General features: G+C 43.9%; 1 protein-coding gene across 10 annotated transcripts in view; it reads right to left on the bottom strand.

Moving 5' to 3' along the window:
• PPP6R3 (protein phosphatase 6 regulatory subunit 3) overlaps positions 1–18,474 on the bottom strand; it is a 2,530,957-nt gene that overhangs the window by 237,222 nt on the left and 2,275,261 nt on the right. For all 10 annotated transcript variants that reach the window (XM_069624114.1, XM_069624109.1, XM_069624112.1 and 7 more), the window contains one exon: positions 14,416–14,513. In XM_069624114.1, coding sequence (XP_069480215.1) covers positions 14,416–14,513 — 98 coding nt within the window. The remainder of the gene's footprint in view (positions 1–14,415; positions 14,514–18,474) is intronic.

The raw sequence follows: 18,474 nt of genomic DNA, 5'->3' as shown, positions 1-18,474 counted from the left end.
ACCGATTGGACAGGACCTCCAAATCGTGCTTCCTTGGCCCGTAGGAATATCCTTCTGCAGATGAGAAAGGGGATTAACAGTCTGCAGAATGGTGTGCTAGCTCCCCCCTTCCCCCCTCCGTTCCTCTCTATTCCTCCAAACCCAGTTTAAGTTCACCTTATGGTTTGGAAGGTTGAACTCTCCATCCTGCTTCTGGTGCAGGGGCGCGCGTTCGTCCAGTTACTTCACTGGTTTTCAGAATGGCGCTGGCAAAATCCACTTGACTTTCCTGAGCGATGCGCCGTAAGTATGAAATTTCAAAGTTCAAGTGAGGCCCCCTTTATGCTGTCTTTCTCACCTGTGATCTGTCCTTTATTTCAGGTGCAGAATGAAGGCGATGCATCGAGGGGTTAACCTGCCGAGGTGAGTAGTAATGAGGGCGATCCTTCTAGATGTCCTTATTACTCCTCTGAAATGTCTCTAGTCCTTTCCCCATAGGGGCCGGGGTACGGTACCTGCCAACGGGGCGGCGCCGACCCGAAATGTGGAAGAAAAGCCAGTAAGTATTATGGCTGTTAATCAGGCTTTCCTTATGTGTGTCCTTCTGCTCACCTTTTGTTTCTTCCTCTCTCCCCTAGGTGCAGAGATGTGGCGTCTGATGCTGACAGCCACGATGGAGCCGGGAGATGTCTCGAGGACAGGACAGGTGAGTGAAGCGTGGCGCTGCAGCGAGCTACGCAACGCTTTTAAATTGAAGTCTTCCTTCATGGATGCTGGCGAGAAGATTCCGGACGCAGGTAAGAAGCTTGAAATAATCCTTGGTTTTCACCTTTCTCTTCTCTTCCTTCCTTCCTTGCAGGTCTTCCAGGTTCAAGACGGGCATGGCTGTAGTCCTGGAGCAGGAGCAGACACGGTGAGCGTTAAGCTGCAGGAAGCAGAACAACGCGAAGCATGAGCTGCTGTCTGGGTGTGGCTTAAAGGTATGTATCCTTCCCCAACTAGGTATGTATCCTTCCCTGGCCACGTCCGAGTGAAAAAATCGTCCCTATGAAAAAATAGTCCCTTTCAGGTCTCAGGGAGGCCTGAAGCATGCAGCATGGTCTGCATCAGGTATGTGCACAAAACACCTCCCTTTATGAGCCTTGCGCCTATGGCGCCAGGACGGATGGCCAACATGAGCCTGGCGCCAAAGGCGCCAGGACTGAGTCCAAAGAGTCCCTATAACGGGCCGCTGGGCTTTTTCCCGAGGGCATGATGCCTGCTTCCGGGGGTGCTGAGCCTGGCCTGATGCTCCGGGGGTAGGCATCATGACAACGACATGTATGATAGGGATCGATGGGAACCGAGCAGGTCATTGCATAGAGCAGGTCGAAGTCTCACTCGACCACCAAGGTGCCCCCTCCTCCCCCCACAGCACCTAGTCGTTGAAATTACCTGGAGTAGAACCACCTGTACTTCCTGTTCACAGTGGAAGAGAAGCACTCCATCTGGTGAGTCATGCAATGGGATAAGACCTCTTCGAGAACTTCCTGACAGAGCTCATACTTGTGGAAGGCTGAAGTCAGTTTGCTCAAGGCATCCACAATCAAGTTCTCCCTGCCTGCCAGATGAGCTGCCATCAGAGATATGTTGTTCTCCAGAGCCCAGAACCACAAATGCATTACTTCTCTGCACAGAGGCAAGGAGGCCGCGCCACCGCGTTGGTTGAGGTAGTGCTGGCAACTGCGTTGTCGATCAGGACTAGCGCAGTCTTGCCCCGTACTGAAGGGAGGTGTAACAGTTTATTCAGAGGCCACCCTCAGCACAGGGAGTTCCTTCCCTCTCCAAGCTAAGTGTTACACAATAAACGGTTAACGTCAGTTCTTGTATTCAGCCCTATTTCCAATCATTCGAATACCCCTTGGATCCTTCCTCCTCAGCTACCAATGAGCCAAGAACCTTGTCGGTGTACAGAAAATATATTCATGCACAACACAAACTTCTTTCAACATAAATAAATCACAGAAGTGGGTTGAAAAGAACACAAATCACAATTCTTTACTTTCTATAAAATTCACTTCAAGAAATAATTTAACTGATCAATAAACAAAACCATTTACGTATGCAATGTTGTGCAATTTCAATGTTCCTGCGTGCTTATTCAATGTTCCTGAGCACTTAAAATGGCTAGAAGTCCGGTTTACCGCATTAAGTACGCGCTCTAAGTAGCGCTGTTTGCTGGCCATCCTTGCTGCTCTACGCGCTCAAGGTTCGCCTGGATTGCCTGACCCTGCCTGGACTTTGTTGGTCCCGCCCCCCGCCACCGGAAGTGTACTTAATCCTCTTCCTGCGCGCATTTGCGCGCGCGCATTAAGTACGCGCTCTAAGTAGCGCTGTTTGCTGGCCATCCTTGCTGCTCTACGCGCTCAAGATTCGCCTGGATTGCCTGACCCTGCCTGGACTTTGGTATACATTTCATCTGCCCTCACCATTGACATTACACTCTTTATTATAAGTATATTTTACTTATATATGTTCCTTTTTTCATTATTCTAGTTGGTCCCGCCACCGGAAGTGTACTTAATCCTCTTCCTGCGCGCATTTGCGCGCGCGCATTAAGTACGCGCTCTAAGTAGCGCTGTTCGCTGCTTTGTTGCGGGGTGAGGCTACTCCTAATGGTCCACATCTCTCTTTAGGTTCCTTACCAGTTTTGCGATGCATGTGCAGTCTAATATCCTTTGCTCTATCTAATGTGCTAACATATTTTTGATTGGCTTTGTCTCTTTTATGACTGCTCGCGTCAAACACCAAAAGTGAAAGTTATTTTCTTTTCTTGGACTTTCCCGATTTCCATCTCCTGTAAGGTTATTTCCGTGAACATGGCAAATGGTTTAAGAAGCATCAAGGGCAAATTCACCGCCCCTCTTCCGCTCTCTGTAACCACCATTGATTCACTGGTATGCCCGGCAACAACCTCTTATATTGAATTACCAGCCCTGCAAGCTCTAGCGACGACATCTATCCAAGAGGTGCCGAGCACACTCCGCCCTACAGAACATGTTGTGCAAATAAATGCTCAAAATAATCCACTACTTCCCCTACTTTCCTCGCCCCTGGTTCCTCCGGCGCCTCCTATTTCTTCTCCCTTAATCAGTCCTGAAGTACGTAATGCTATCGATGACTTCAAAAGCTGTCCTGAGTCCCCCCTGGTCTCTGAGACTGATCAATGCCAATTCGATCTAACCATGGCGAAAATGGAGGCATTGGACAAGGCTGTTTGTCGTTCGATTGGCACCCTGACACCTATAGTCTTTAATTGTGTAAAAAACCGCATGGTTTCCCAATCTCATGCGCCTCACGATCCCAAAACTTTTTTGGATATGAGTGCTGGTTCGGCCAATGTTATTAATAAAAAACTCTCTTTTCCGCACATATTGTTTTCACCTGAACCCACTTCCTTAGATAACAAAGCGGACCCTTCCCTATTACCGCCCGTTGAGTGTCAAACCCAGCACTCCTGTGAGGGGAACCAATCCCAATACTCTCCTAATTCGTTTCCGGTGATCATCCGTATCCTAGATCTCTTGGATAAAGGTCATGATTTGACCCATCTGGCACTGAGGGAGATCAAGTCAACGCAATCACTGATAACTTCAAAGATGGATCGGATCGAAGGCTTCATTGTGGCAGCCGAAACGCTAAGAAATTTCCACAATGTATGCCCCACGACCCATCCACCTGTTATTAATTCGCTTATGAAAAATAAAAGCATTCAGTGTTGCCTGGACCTGACTCCCGATCCGCCTGCTACGCCCTTGAAAACACCAATAGATTCTGCCTCGTGCAAATGTCACAACTCTTCCTGCGATCTGAAATCTGCCATAGAGAAAATGAATACTCTAATAGCTTTATATTCATCTGTAGCCCCAACCTCTTTGAACGGTTCTGACAGCCCCTTTGTTCTTCTGACAGCTCTTGAACATATGCAATCTGAACCTCCGGTTCCTCCTTCCAGTGGTAATTATGCTGGTTTCATGTCGCGGAGGGCTAAGAAACTTCACCAAAGAGCTGCCAAAAGAAATGCTAAAAGAAAGAAGAATACTGACATAAAAGAACCAAATCCTGCAACTGATTCGAATATTAAGATCTTTGTCGAACCACTAATAGATGAAGATTATATTGACCTTAATCAACTTCCGAAAGAAAGCCAAGACGTCTTATTTCCACCCATAACATCAGATATCTCTGCAAGTTATGTTGCAGTTCATCCTTGTGAGACGACTGGGCTACCCGCCAGAATACCCATAACTGATGACGCTAGATTGACCACTCTTGATACTAATCGAGTCGAAAAACAGCGAATTGACTCTACTGAAACATCCACCTTAAAACGTAAAACGAAAAATAATAATGTAATACCAACTAATTCAGTTCTCAAAGGACAAGTATCATCACCCTTGGTAGGAGCTAAATCTAACCTGGCCACCTACTTCCCGGTCTGTGGGAGAAATCGCACTACTCGGCATGATGAAATCGTACTTGTCGATTGTCCATCTAATTCCACTTCCAGAACATATAGTGAAGCATGTACTTCATTCTCTGGAACCAACGGAAACGTCAACACTAGTAATCCAATGAACGATGTCAAGGCCCGAGACAACGCACCAAATACCTCCAGCTCATCATTTGTGCATTTAGCACCTGCACGCTCGACTGATTTACAATCTAGCAGTAATAAGGTGACATTACCTGCACTTTCTCAATCGAGCAATGATTCTAACTATTGTCTTAGCTTGCACGACAATGTTGATCTCCCCAGTAGAACTAGCCCTGGGATGTCCGGTAACGGACTAGGTAAGGCAACATCGTTGGCTCCCCAATTTGTTATGGAACCTTCTATTCTTCTTCCTAACGGTCAGCCACAATGCACTATACCTCCATCTCATGTCCAGAACTGCACCTCGAAGCAGGGCTCTTTAACAGGTAACTGCAACTTTGATCCTCAAGCTGCTACCATGTTATCCCATCATGAAATTTTAGACATCCTTAGGAAGGAACTTAATGAAAGATCATTGAAATCTAATTCTTCCAATGTAACTTCTCACCAGGATCCATCTATGATCTCTCACCTTGTTCCCTCCAGTGAAATCGCCTTTGATCCCCACCTAAAATCATTTGACCAGTCATCTGACACTAATGAACAAATCTTCCCAGAAAAGCACCATTTATTAGGATTTGAGGGGAAAAGCGATCTACTTGGTAGGAACCGGATTAATCGGGCCTTCATCTTGGCACTATTCAATCGCATCCCTCAATTACGGATGTTTAAATCGGCAGACATTCTGAGAGTGTCATTAGCCACGGACAATAATTATCGTGCTGTAATTCATTTAGCTTCAGAGGCTGTAAAGAAATATCTATGGTTTAATAGGGAAGGTATCTATGAAGAAGGCCTCACCTTAAACTCACTAGAAAACGAACAAGAGGCTACCAAATTCATTCAATTTAAATGTCCTCAGGCTCTGAGCCCCAAATCACATGCTTCATCGCAATCCCAAAATCACGGGGCTGCCAATGACGTAATCACCGAGCTTCTCCTTAAAGTAGGCATTTCACATGACCTACCATGGCTTGCCCCCATGCTTAATTCTCTTTTAAAAACTACGGATCGCTCCCCCACTTCATAGCCGTCTTCTAAAACTCTACTCTCTTTTCAATCGTGGAATTCATGTGGCTACCTTAACCTTATGAAATGGCACTCAACTCTTGATTGCCTTAGTCGTCCATCAATACTTATGTTTCAGGAGACTATGAAAACCACTTCCTTTTTTTTTTGCCTGATTACTCAACGCATTATATCCCTGCTATACGAGCTCCCGCCGGTCGTCCATCTGGTGGTATTATGATAGCTATAGACAATGCTCTCATGTTTAAATCAAAAATTGTCTGGCATGCTAATAATCTTCTAGCAATATTATTGGAAACTAATAGCTATAATTACCGTCATTTAATTGTCATGACCATTTATTGGAATCCGTCTACTACCCCCATTGATGAGATGATTGAGACAGTTGAGAATTGCTTAGAATTTGTAACTCACGAATACGATAATATTGAAATCATTCTCGGCGGTGATTTTAACTGCGATTGCAGAACCCCCAATGAAACTGGCGGATCTCCTAGAAACCTACTTTCGAAAAATAGAGGTAATATATGGAGGACCTTCTTGAAAGATTGGGATCTAGATCTTATTCCCCCCGTTGACCTGTCAAATTGGACCACATGGTCAAGGGATGGAAAAGGGTCAACAATTGACTTCATATTTGTTAGTCACAATTTGCTTCTACGATCATCTCCTCTAAGAATCTCCATGTTGCCTTTTCGTGACCACGCTATGTTATCAGGCAACTTGAAATTCGACATTTCCATTATTGGAGTTGACCATGCTACTGCATTGTGTGAAGTAGATCGCTCTATGACTTCTATTAGATGGTCTATGACACTGTGCAAGCAATTCACTCAATTTGTAAAGTCAGCCACAATACTTTGGAACAACTTGGAACGAATGCCCACGAATGTTCTTGAGCAGCGATATGTTGAAATAACGCATGCAGCACTAACATATTTTAGCAAAAAGAAAAAAACTGATATTAAAAATCGTCACTTCTTTGATCCTCTTTGCAAAGCACAGAAGCGGGAGAAAAACAAGGCTCTTAGAGCTTTGAAAAAATCTATTGATCTTTCGCGGGAACGGTATCTCGCGCGGCGCAATTCTATCATGTCAGCATACAAACGCAGCTTGAAGCAGATAAGGCTAATAAGACACAATGAAATAAATTGCAAACTTGTTGGAGCCATTGCATCTCATGACACTCGAACTATATGGCGAACGATCAAGAGCCATACTTCTCAAGTATCGCTTTCTATGCCGAATGTTATATCGGAATCCACCTGGTATGAGTATATCAGACACAAATTCAAGACTCCTGTGCGATTTTCGAATATAACGACCCCTGTTTTAAGATATCATGACCTGCCGCGGTTGGTTTGGACTATCGCTGACATTAAGTGGGCGATATCTAAACTCAATTATTCCAAATCATCCGGCCCCGATGGCTTGCCTCCGTGTCTATATAAAGATGACCCGGATTTGTGGGCAGGTATCTTAAACACCAAGTTTCAGTTTATTTTTAATACAGGAGTTATTCCTGTTTCATGGCTAACTGCCAATATCACCCCGATCTTTAAAAAAGGAGACGCTGCGTTGCTGCAGAACTATCGACCTATTGCCCTAATTGACACTGCGGCCAAATTATTCGCCTCTCTCCTTCTTCATGACCTGGAGAATCACTTTGGAGCACTAGGACTATATTCCAAATACCAAACTGGCTTTAGGAAAGGTATGTCCACCTCGCTTAATGCCATGATTATGGCATTTACCATCGCAGAAGCTAAGAAACTAACATATAACCCTGTTTATATTGCTCTCATCGACATGTCCTCAGCCTTTGATACGGTGATCTGTAACTTATTATGGGCCAAACTTACCAATATGGGAATTCCATCTGTCCTTATTTACTGGTTCAAAGCCTTACATACAAACACCTCTTATAGAATTAAGCTCACCTCAGAGGGACGTATTACTAAAGCTATCAGCACAGAGGTAGGCCTAAAGCAAGGCTGTAACCTTGCCGCCACCCTTTTCAATCTATACCTCTCTGATCTCGATAAAGGTTGGGATGAAAAAAATCTCTTCTCTGTTAAAATTGGCTTGATCCGTCTCAAATGGCTCGCCTTTGCAGATTATATTATTTTATTCGATCCCACCCCGTCAGGCCTCCAACTCAAACTACGGCTATTTGAGGAATTTGCATTAGCACACAATTTGACCCCTAACCCTGCCAAAACAGCAGTAATGCAATTTGGTGTTCGGAAGCGAACTGGCAAGTCGCAATGGCACATCATGCAGACCCCCATTCCTCTCATTACAGAAACGATCTATTTGGGTTATCATTTAACAGAGAAAAACTCTATCCTAATGTGGACTGACCTACTCAACAAAAATATCAGACCCCTGATATCACAATCCAAAGTAATTTATGCGAAATATTGTAAGTTTTCACTAACTCCCCTCATCGAGTTTTTAACTTTAAAAATTGAAAGTGTAATTCTGTACTCTCTCGACATATGTATGGATGAGATGGGCCCAATTCTGGATCAATTGCAAGGAACTGCCCTGAAACGTGCCATGTCGCTTCCGATGTCCCTACCCAATGTAATCTTGAGGCATGAATTAGGTTTAGTCGCTCTATCCACTCGTTGGAAATGGCGACTTCTAACCAATTTCGCTAAGATTGGACATCCCATAGCGAACTCCCTATATGCTAAGTTGAATCGTACCATTAACCTGTTGCCCACGTCCTCTATGGCTCTCTATGTGACAAAAATGGCTGCTATACTTAAGATGGCCAACATTACTGTGGATGATGTTCACTACAGACCAGGATATGCTAAAAAAAATTGTTCGAACTCGATTGGTGTACCACCCTCGATAGAATGAGATCATACAAACTTTACAAGGAATATCACTTATTTACACGCAAATGTATCCCTAAATACGATTATATTGTGCTTTTTCCTTGTAACTCTACTCGGAAGATGTTCCTTTGGTTTAAATTTAATTTGTTCCATACCAAAGAAAGAGTAGTAAAATGGGTTGGTCATAAGTTGTATGCATCGAGTCCGCACTGCAGATTTCCTATGTGCACCAAAACCATTGAAACATTAAAACATCTGGTTTTATATTGTCCCCATTTTAAGAATCAAAGAACGATTTTATTGACTGAATTTGTAAATATTAATTATACTGACTGCCTGCCTTTCCTTTGGGCTAGAATGATGCAAGGCAACCACAAACCACTCATATATGCCCTAACGAAACTATGTAATGTAATTGTAAGAGAATTGGAAAAAGACTGTTACATGAATATTTCATGAATTATCCATTCCCTTTTCTCTACCCTCTGCAAATCTGTATAAGATTGATGATGCACGCCCATTTTAATGAGTAGACATTTTTAATTCTTGGTCTGTAATTTTACTTGAAGGATGGTTCTTTTTTATATGATTATATACTGTAATGTTCCATGTCTGAAGGTACTTTATGTAATGATTCTCTCACTTTATTTGATTGTATTTTTCTTCCTTTTGTAAAGACTCTCCTACTTGTTAGGAGAGTCAAATACAAATAAATAAATAAAAAAAAAATTGGTACAATGCATATGGCAATTATGCTTTCACCCAAACCTTTTTCTTTAAAATAACAGGGTAATTTAGCAGTTGGTTTTTCAGACCCCCGTCGCCTACTTTTGTCTGTATTGAAAGTCACACAGGAAAAAAAAGTGGGATGATTTAAGAATAAGGGATTTCAGACCCCCCCCCCCACCACTAAAAGGCCAGTGTGGGGAAGCTGAACAGAAAGATTGCCCAAGTAACATAAAGGCTATAGTTTTAGCGCACACTGGGAATGAGCTTTGTTAATTCCGAATTTTAACAAAAATCATCCTGTGGTGTTCTGCCAAATGGGGAATTAAATTAATATTAGTTAAATAGGCTAGGTATCTACACAGTGGTGTGCCCCGCCCCACCTACAAAACTGCCCACTATAAAAGGGAAAGGATTCAAGGACAGCAGATTCCCCCACCTTTTGGTTACATAGGGTTAAAGTCTACTTACATAGAAAACCTCAGTTTAAAGTCAGGAAAGCCAGCTGCATAGCAGGACCTTCTGGAAGGACAGGGCAGGGCAGGAGCCTGGTCACTCCGCTCTCAGGGATGGCCTCCACCTCTCCACCATAAGACTCAGTCAGCTTTTAGGCCTTCCTAGAAATAGACCTCTCCACCCAGAGGAAATCTCTGCAACATCTCCATCTGGTGTTTCCTGGCAGCTGTTAGATGGCATTTTTCAGCAGCTCTCCCTGATGATAATTTTAGGAGCTCCCCTCTTCTTTCAATGCATCAACTTTATATAGCAGTGAAGACACCATCAAGTTTACAATCTTAGGGAGTACCTTGCAAGAGTTCTCGCAAATTGTATTGACAGTTACCCGTCTCTATCCTCCCAAATCTAGCCTCTCTTTAAGGATTGGTTTAGGAGCCTGGAGCAGACATACGGCAGCTTGTATTTGCAATCCCAATTTATTCTCATGTCAATTTTCTGGCAAAACTTCATAACTGTATTATTAGTACCTGCCATAATATATATATTTTCTGATTCAGCTAATCAAGGGTAATTGAATAAAACAGCCGGGTCCGCAATATTTTGCACATCTGCTTGGCATTTTTTCTCCCATTTTTACAAAAAGCATAATCATAAGAAACATGCAATTTACTCCCCACATACCAACTTCTACGCGCCACCAGCTTGCCAGCTCTAAAATCCGGGAGATGTTCATAGCAGCCAGGGACACCTTTTAGCTTGCCATTAAAATTCCCTAAATCGCAAGTGGAGGAATTGTATATCACCAAAATCGCCTGGAAATGACCTACAAATTGACAGATCAATCAAGAAAGTCTGACTTATGGTTGCTGAGAAAAAGGCCTAAGTTATAATAGTCCCTTTAAATTAATAGTAAATCTTCATGTTGGGCAAATGGGATCTCTGCATCCTCCAGAATATGTGTCTCTTTGTTGATTGAAGTTGATTGTTTGCAGATCATAAATACCTGGGATGCACCAGCTACCTCCATTTGCTCTGCATAGAACTGCCTTCAGAGACAGCAAGTCTGGGAGACACTTGATTTTCAACACTTTACAACTGCAATAAAATGTGGCGTGCCTGAAAACAGTTGGGATGCACAAACCAGGCTGGCAGTAGGGGAAGTTTGTGAAGTTTGCCCAGAGGCCCACCATTAATCCTTGGCTGACAGAAACCAACAAGTTGCATTTTCTAACTTCAGCCTTGATTCATTGACATACACTGTGTTTTCAGGGTCCACTTTGCCTTTGCACTGAAAGTACAGGGCTGTTTCTTTCAGTCGTTAATAAAAGACACTTAATTATCAACTGTTCGTTTTTCTGCTGAAAAGGGAGTCTGAATTGTCAAAGTGTATCACCTTTTGGTAGGGGGCAGTTTCAGTGAAAATTCTGCATTTATTTCTCAGCCAGTAATGTGAGGTGCGTTTCCAATCTTCGCTGGCATTGCACTTCTGTTTTAGCTTTCCCTGGATTTCCACTGCAGAAAGACACTCCTGCATAGTCCCCTTCGGGCATACAGGAACTTTTCATGTCAACCAAGTGGGCTTTTCAAACGTTTTACAGTATTTTGCATGTGAAGCATAATATACATTACTCTGTCAACACACACACCAACATCTTTATGTTGGCTGGGGAACATTTTTCTCATGTCTTGCTTTAACGTGCAAATATACATGCAAAGCCGTTTTGGTGTCAGTGTTTAAAAATCCTCTTTTTCATGTGAAAAGGGACCTTTGAATATCTTCTGCCTTTGTGAATTACAATGCTGCTTTTCCTTTGGTAATGACATGGCCCTTCAGTTCTGTTGGTTTGGGGAATTTGATTACACCCCATAGAAGAAAGCGATAAGGGCCAACCTGATCACTCAACTACTGCAAAACTGATGTGTTCCCATCTTTCCGACTAAGATCTTAAGTGTGTCCCTGAAACAGACCAGTGACAACTGGGGAACCACTGCAGCAACCTCATGAGCAGCAGTGCCTTTGGCGCTACTAGGATGCTAGAGGCCATAAGACACCACTAGGCCAGAAAAGATGAGGTAGGGACATTTTAAAGCGATTGGAAGTCACACACCAGATTGTAAATGTTTGGTACTCGATCCTCTGGCAGGTAAGCATTGCACAGGGGAGCGTGAGTGTTCAACACCCCCGCCCCCTTCAATGAATCTGCAAGACGGAGATGGATATAGGGAAACTTGATGCTTCCTGAAGTTCAGGGAAAAGCACAAGCTGTGCAACAGATTGCACGTCCGGTACAAAAATGCATATTTCTGTTCTAGGGAGCGTTCACGGACTAGTTAGATGTCCAGATAAGAGAAGAAAGATGCCATCCCATCTGAAGCAAGCCGCTATCACTGCCAGCTGTTTGGTGAAGACTGTGGGTGCCGAAGAAAGGCTTGAATTGGTAGTTGCAGTTTCCCATTGCAAATCTCAGGTACGTCCTGTACTTCTGGATGCCTATTTCCATGTGCCCATCCACCAGAGGATATAGGGAGACCACCAAATCCTGTAGGTCTAGGGCCTGAAAAATCTGATCTTGGGTGACCATTTTGAAGTTTTCTTTGCGTAACAACAAGTTAAAGATCAAATCAAGGATGGGACATAGACCCCTGTCATCCTCCAGAAAATAAGTTGAATACCAGCCCTTGCCTCATATCAAGTGGGGCACTGCATCGAAGTCCCCTTTCGTGAGAAGAAGATGCTGATCCTCCACCAGCATGAAAGGGTCAAGAGGCAGGAACTGGTTGGCGGTGCATGGTCTGGAGGGCGTTGAGCAAAAGGGAGACAGTAAACCTGGTAAACAACTTGTAAGCCCCAGGCATCTGAAATGATAACGATCCATTACTTGCCAAAACAGGCTATTCTGCCTGCTAAAGGGAAGGGATGGTGGAAGTTCCCTATAACCTCTGAAATGACTGCCCAAACGCCAAAGAGAAACATGGCCAGTGTGCAGAGGTGTTAATACATTTGAGGCCAAGGATTGCTGAGCCAAATGATTGCTTCCCTATGCATCCAACCTCCTGCTCGCTCCATCTAGGGGATAAGTAGGGAAAGATGTTATTTTCAGGTTCACCATGGAGGCTTGGACAATTAAGCTTTCAGGTGATGCACGTGAGGACATGAACAGCAGGTCAGAGGACACTGGCCTGTGCTTTTTTGCTAGGTCTCAGTAAGCCGTCAGAACTGAGGTTGGCTTAAATCATAGTTCAAGGACTGGTGCATCTCATCAAGAATGCCTTTGAGCTTGTATTACACCTTGTGTCGAGAGGGGGACGATAACCCCAAGTTATATTTTAGCTTTCAGGTGCTGGAAAGCCAGAGCCTTAACTGGAATGGGAGCATGGAGCACGTCAAGTTCTGCATCCAGACCACTTGAGCACTGAAGATCAGTAACCAGATTCACCAAATCACTTTTCTCTGCATAACATTCCAATAGTAAGTCCCCAACTATCCTGCGGTGTATGAGTTCCAATCCAAAAAAAGGGAATGGGGTCCCCCTTCTCATCATAGATGCCCTCCAATCGGAACATGAATGCACCCCTAGGGATCAGAACATACTCCTGAAGAACTCCAGCGTCAACTATATTAGCTGGCACTGGTGGTGCCGTGGAGGCAAATGTTGAGGTCAGAGCTACGACCTGGAGATGGGAGCTTGTTCACATTCAGAGCATCCGAGCCCATGGGTGTACCGTTGCACGCCTTTGAGGTGCCTCCGCAGGCTCCTCCCAGTGTGGTCAACTTCGATGGCGCTGACAGGGGCGAAGCTGGCAGTGCCTTAGCAAAGATGTGGAGCATCTTAAATCGGAAGGCCACCTATTCCTCTGGGGAACAGATTGGATAGGAAAAGGTGCCTGGCCTTCCAAGAAGTCCCTAGAATAGTGGCTCCCTTTCCTTGAAGATGAAGAAGAATGTTATTTCGAAGACCTGTGAAATGAAAAAGACCTCTTGCAGTGCTTCTTTTTCTTCTGATCCTTGCAGACTTTTCGTCTGCGCAACGTACAGTACCGGCCTACCACGATTGAATCCCTTTGCCACCTTTTTCTTGTGAAGAAAGGTGAACAGTTTTACCTCCTGTTCGTGAAGCGCTTTACGGTGGCATCGACTAACACAACCCGCAATCCTGCGAGTTGTGCCCCTTAAAGAGTCAGAAAAGACAAATGTTGTGAAGATCCAAAGCAGACATTTGGCATCCTCACAGGGTTTAAAACCTACGGACTGTTTTGGCCTGTTGTCAAAACACTAGAAACAGGAAAAACTTTGAAAAACCGAGTGTTCCTGAAGTGAGCAAAGTGCATGGAAAAAACAAACTAAGGTCATAGGTGCGGCACCTCAATATATACACTGGCCCCAACATCATTTCCAGCATGTAGAGACGCTTCTGGAAGAGCTACACTGTGCTCCTAGCAGTGGAAAGTTTTGAGAAGAGCAGCTGTGCTGGGAGATAGATATACAAATGAGAAATCCATGGGAGGAAGGAGTCCATTAGGAACCAATCTGTAGACTTAAAGTCGAACATATTTAAGTTGATAGTGTGAGTGCCATCAAAACATGCAACAATAACACCCGTTATTTACTGTGCTACAATGGGGCAAGAACTTAGGCAGTATGTGCTAAATATAAAATAAATATATATACATATATATATATATATATCAGACATTATTAGAAACAATGTTATTTTCTTAAAGAATCAGTGCACTTACCTTCAGGTAATGCAGATACAGTGACACTGAGTGGGTCTGCAGGCTCTGTGCTGGTTTCCATTTCCACTGGAGAGTTATTCCTTACTGATTGCTTGGGACTATAAAAAGAACAAAAACAAAAAAAAAAGATTTTTTTTTTCTTTTTTTAGACATTGAAGACAATTTCAAGAGATCAATGGAATAAATTCATTCACAGTTAAGCCTGTCTAACATCCATAGAACCTCTGTTATTTATGATAGGAGTGAGGGCATGCTTCACAATTCTGCAGCGTAAGCAAATTGTTTACACTGGTAATGCTCTTTCTGATGGAGTTGTTTTAGATGTTTTAGCAAATCTCTGAATATTTTTGACATCAGGGGGCGCTGTGCAGCCTCAGCATCTAGGTCCCTCAAGGCTCTTCACATGCAAGTCCAAACGGGACACCCTTATTAGTATAAATAGCTTGAACCGCATCCAGTTACCTCAGTTCGTTCTTCTACCAATGCTTAGCTGTGATGGGGAGTTATACAAAGTATTGAAAGAGAGAAGGAACAATAGAGCGGTGAGGAATCTGTAGGAGGAAAATTCATCAGAAATATCACCACCGGGTTTCAGTAATTTGTTCTTCTAATAGATTGCATCATCGCACGGATTCCTCATATTAGATGAGCTCCCATAGCAAAGGCGGAGGGAGAGCGAAATCTTGTGAATTTTATGTTAAGCAGTTTTGTAGTGCCGCTCTTCCAAAACGGCCGTGCTGACCCAGCAAGAAAATAGTGCTTCGAGAATGAATGTAGGGAGGACCATTTTGCAGCTTGGCAAATAACCTTAACTGGTATCCCTTTCAGGTAGAATGAGCTCTTAATCTTTCAGGAACATCTTTTCCAGCTATTGTATAACATTTCCATATGCATAGAATTATCCATCTGGGTGTTTAATTGGCAACTCCAGTACCTAATCCAGGTCCGGCGTTTCCGATAAAAAGCAGCCCTTCCAATCTGAAATTGCTCGTTCTGGCAATTTAAAAACAGAGCTCTTTGGAGCCAGTTTATACAACCACTCCTCTTCCTTGGAAGGGTGAGTTAGAGGCAAGAATGCAGGGAAGTTGACTTTCTGAGTTAGATGGAATTCAGGAATAATTTTAAAACAGGAAAGAAGGGCAGACCTTTTGGTGAAGACCATGAAAGGTGGTTTGCACGAGAAGCCCTGTAATTCGCTCACCCTGCATGCAAAAGTAATGCCCACTAAAAATACTGGATTCCATGTAAGGATCCTAAAAGGGAAAGCGTTAAGCGGCTAGAAAGGTATCCCCCCTGAAGGAATGTTCACACTAGATTAAAGTCCCAGGCTGGCACTAAGTGGGACTGGTGGAAAGGAATATGTTAAACCTTTCATAAATTGAACAACTATTGTCATTTTGAAGTATGAACCTTGATCAGCTTGAAAATAGAAAGTGCCGCCAAATATCCTTCCACAGGAGCGACTTGTAAAGTCTGCCTGGCCAGTGTAAAGAACAAATTACTTAACTCATGGTAATGTTCTTTCTGATGGATGCACCACCCACAGATTGCTCATCTATGATATCTCTATCCCGTTGCAGATGTTCTCCAGAATCTTTTCCGCTGCCAGGGCGAGCAGCGCGGTTTCACATCAGCTCCGTCCGATGCCTCTACGCGCCCTGCGCCAGCGATGAAGTCGGGGTCATTGTATATAGCGGCAACGCACCCCGCGACCGGTGTTGCACCCTTTTCCCCTAGCACTCTGAAGCTGAGGAACAGTAGAACCGATGCTGTACTAGCTTCCCGCAAAGAGGGGCAGGTAGGGAGGGCAATGAGGAATCAGTGAGAGGAACATCCATCAGAAAGAACATTACAGCGTAGTGAGTAATTTTTTCTTCTAATGGATTTTTTTCTCCCACGAATTCCTCATCTAGGATAGACAACCAAAGCAGTAGGTAAACTGGAGGAGGGAAGGAGCAAGGACACCACCTAAACCAGAAACCTGCCCAACCAAAGAACAAGTTACTTACCCCTGGTAACGTTCTTTCAACTGGATGTTCCTTCCACGTATTCATCACCTTTGATATCTTCATTTTCAGCTTTAGCTGCTTCAAAAAGAATGTTCTCTTGTCGGCAGAGGGCGCTGTGAGTCAAGACGGTCAACTCTATGTCCCTCGAGGGCTTCCATCTTGGATGATGTCATTGTCTAGTACATATACCACGTGCAGCATCCGTTGCCTTCAGTTCTGTTTTTTCGCCACCATATGCACAATAAACGGCCTTGATAAGTGCCTTCAAAGTATCAGACTTTAAAAGAGTGCACGGTTCAAAGCTTGTAAATTCTACAGTGGGGTAGGTTGGGAGGGCGATGAGGAGCACATGGGCGGAACATCCAGTCGAAAGAACGTTGCCAGAGGTAAGTAACTTGTCCTTCGAATGGATTGGGTCCTCCCACATATTCCTCATCTTGGATAGCCTCCCAAAGCAGTATTAAGTAATTTTGGAGGAGGGAGTAAGACTTGAGAGTTGTTTGTCCAGAATGGAGCATAGTACTGCCTTTCCAAATATTCCTTCATTGTTCAAAGTGGCTAAACAGTAATGTTTTGTGACTGTGTGAAAGGTGGGCCATGTAGCTGCCTCGCAGATGTCGTTTATTGGGACTCCCCTCTGAAGGGCAGAGGAAGTTGCGATGCCCCTAGTGGAATGAGTCCTCAACCCCTCCCTCTGTTTAGTGACTGGCATACCAAGCTTGTGCCCTGTACAGCCAATGAAAAGTTGATCATGTTGTCTCAACCTTGCCATCCTAGATTCATAGAAGCTTAAGGCTCTCCTCGGATAGAGTCTATGGAATCTTTCCTCTTCCTTGCCAGGATGAGGTAAAGGATAGAAAGCCGAAAGCACAATTTTCTATGTCAAATGGAAGTCTGATACTATTTTGGGTAAAAATGATAGTTTTACCTTAAAACCAACTTTATCCTTGTAAAAGGTGGTAAAAGGAGGTTTTCAGGATAACGATTGCAACTCACTCACCCTGGGGACTGATGTTATTGCCACTAAGAAAATGGTTTTGTAAATTAGCAGTCTTAGGGGACAGGAGTGAAGTGGCTCGAAAGGACCGCAAGTTAAAAACCTTCAAACTAAGTTAAGGTCCCAAGGTGGTACATGGAATGGTGTAGGAGGAAACACAGTTGCAAGTCCTTTAAGGAATTTAATTAAGTGAATTTTGAAATAGGATGACTCTTCCGAGGTGCGCTTGAATATGGAAAGCGCAGCTAAATATCCTTTGATTGTTCCAATCTGGAGGCCCAGATTTGCCAAATGTAGTAGAAAAGATTACAATGTAGGCATATCGTATTGAAAAGTGTCTACATCCTTTGCTCTACACCAGCTGCAGAACTTATTCCAATGGCAGCTGTATATGGATTTTGTTAATGGCCTTCTGGTCGAAAGCACAGTTTACATTACATCATCCTGGAGGTCCCAATCCTTGTACCTCAGCCTCTCAAAAACCATGCGTGAAGGTTGAGAAGGTCCTCTCTTATTGGAAGACGTATTGGAGGACAGATCGACATGTCCAGAAGGTCTGTGTACCACGTACCCGTGGCCCAATTCGGCTCAATTAGGAGCATGGATTTCCCGAACCTTGTTAACCTCCTGATGACTTTAGGAATGACAGGGCCTATAGGAAACGCGTACATGAGTGGGAATTCCCAGCCCACCAGGAACGCGTCACCTAGAGCTCCTCGGAGTGAATTACCTGGAGCAAAACAGTTAAGTGAAGTGATAGATGAGCTTTTTTCCTCTGTGTCGGAAGCGGTTGCTTGACTGTTCCTGAAGCAGTGAAGTTTGACGTCTTTGCACGTTTGTAGGTCCTAACCTCAAACTCCTCAAGCTCCCCTGCCTGCAATTTAATGCCACTTGCTGCCGCAGTCAGAGAAATAATCTGTGACCCCCACAAGACAGGCAAGGCTAGTGAAGTTTGAGGACTAGGAGTGAGGCGAGAGGCTGGTGGCAGCATGCCACGAACCTCCCTGGATTTCGGGGGTCCAGGTATAAAAAAGATAATAAAAAAAGCAAAGT

This window comes from Ambystoma mexicanum, chromosome 11 (genome assembly GCF_040938575.1).
Source record: "Ambystoma mexicanum isolate Mex_15411 chromosome 11, UKY_AmexF1_1, whole genome shotgun sequence".
Taxonomy (NCBI): domain Eukaryota; kingdom Metazoa; phylum Chordata; class Amphibia; order Caudata; family Ambystomatidae; genus Ambystoma; species Ambystoma mexicanum.
The sequence above is the reverse complement of the archived record's forward strand: the minus strand, read 5'-3'. Positions and strand labels throughout refer to the sequence as shown.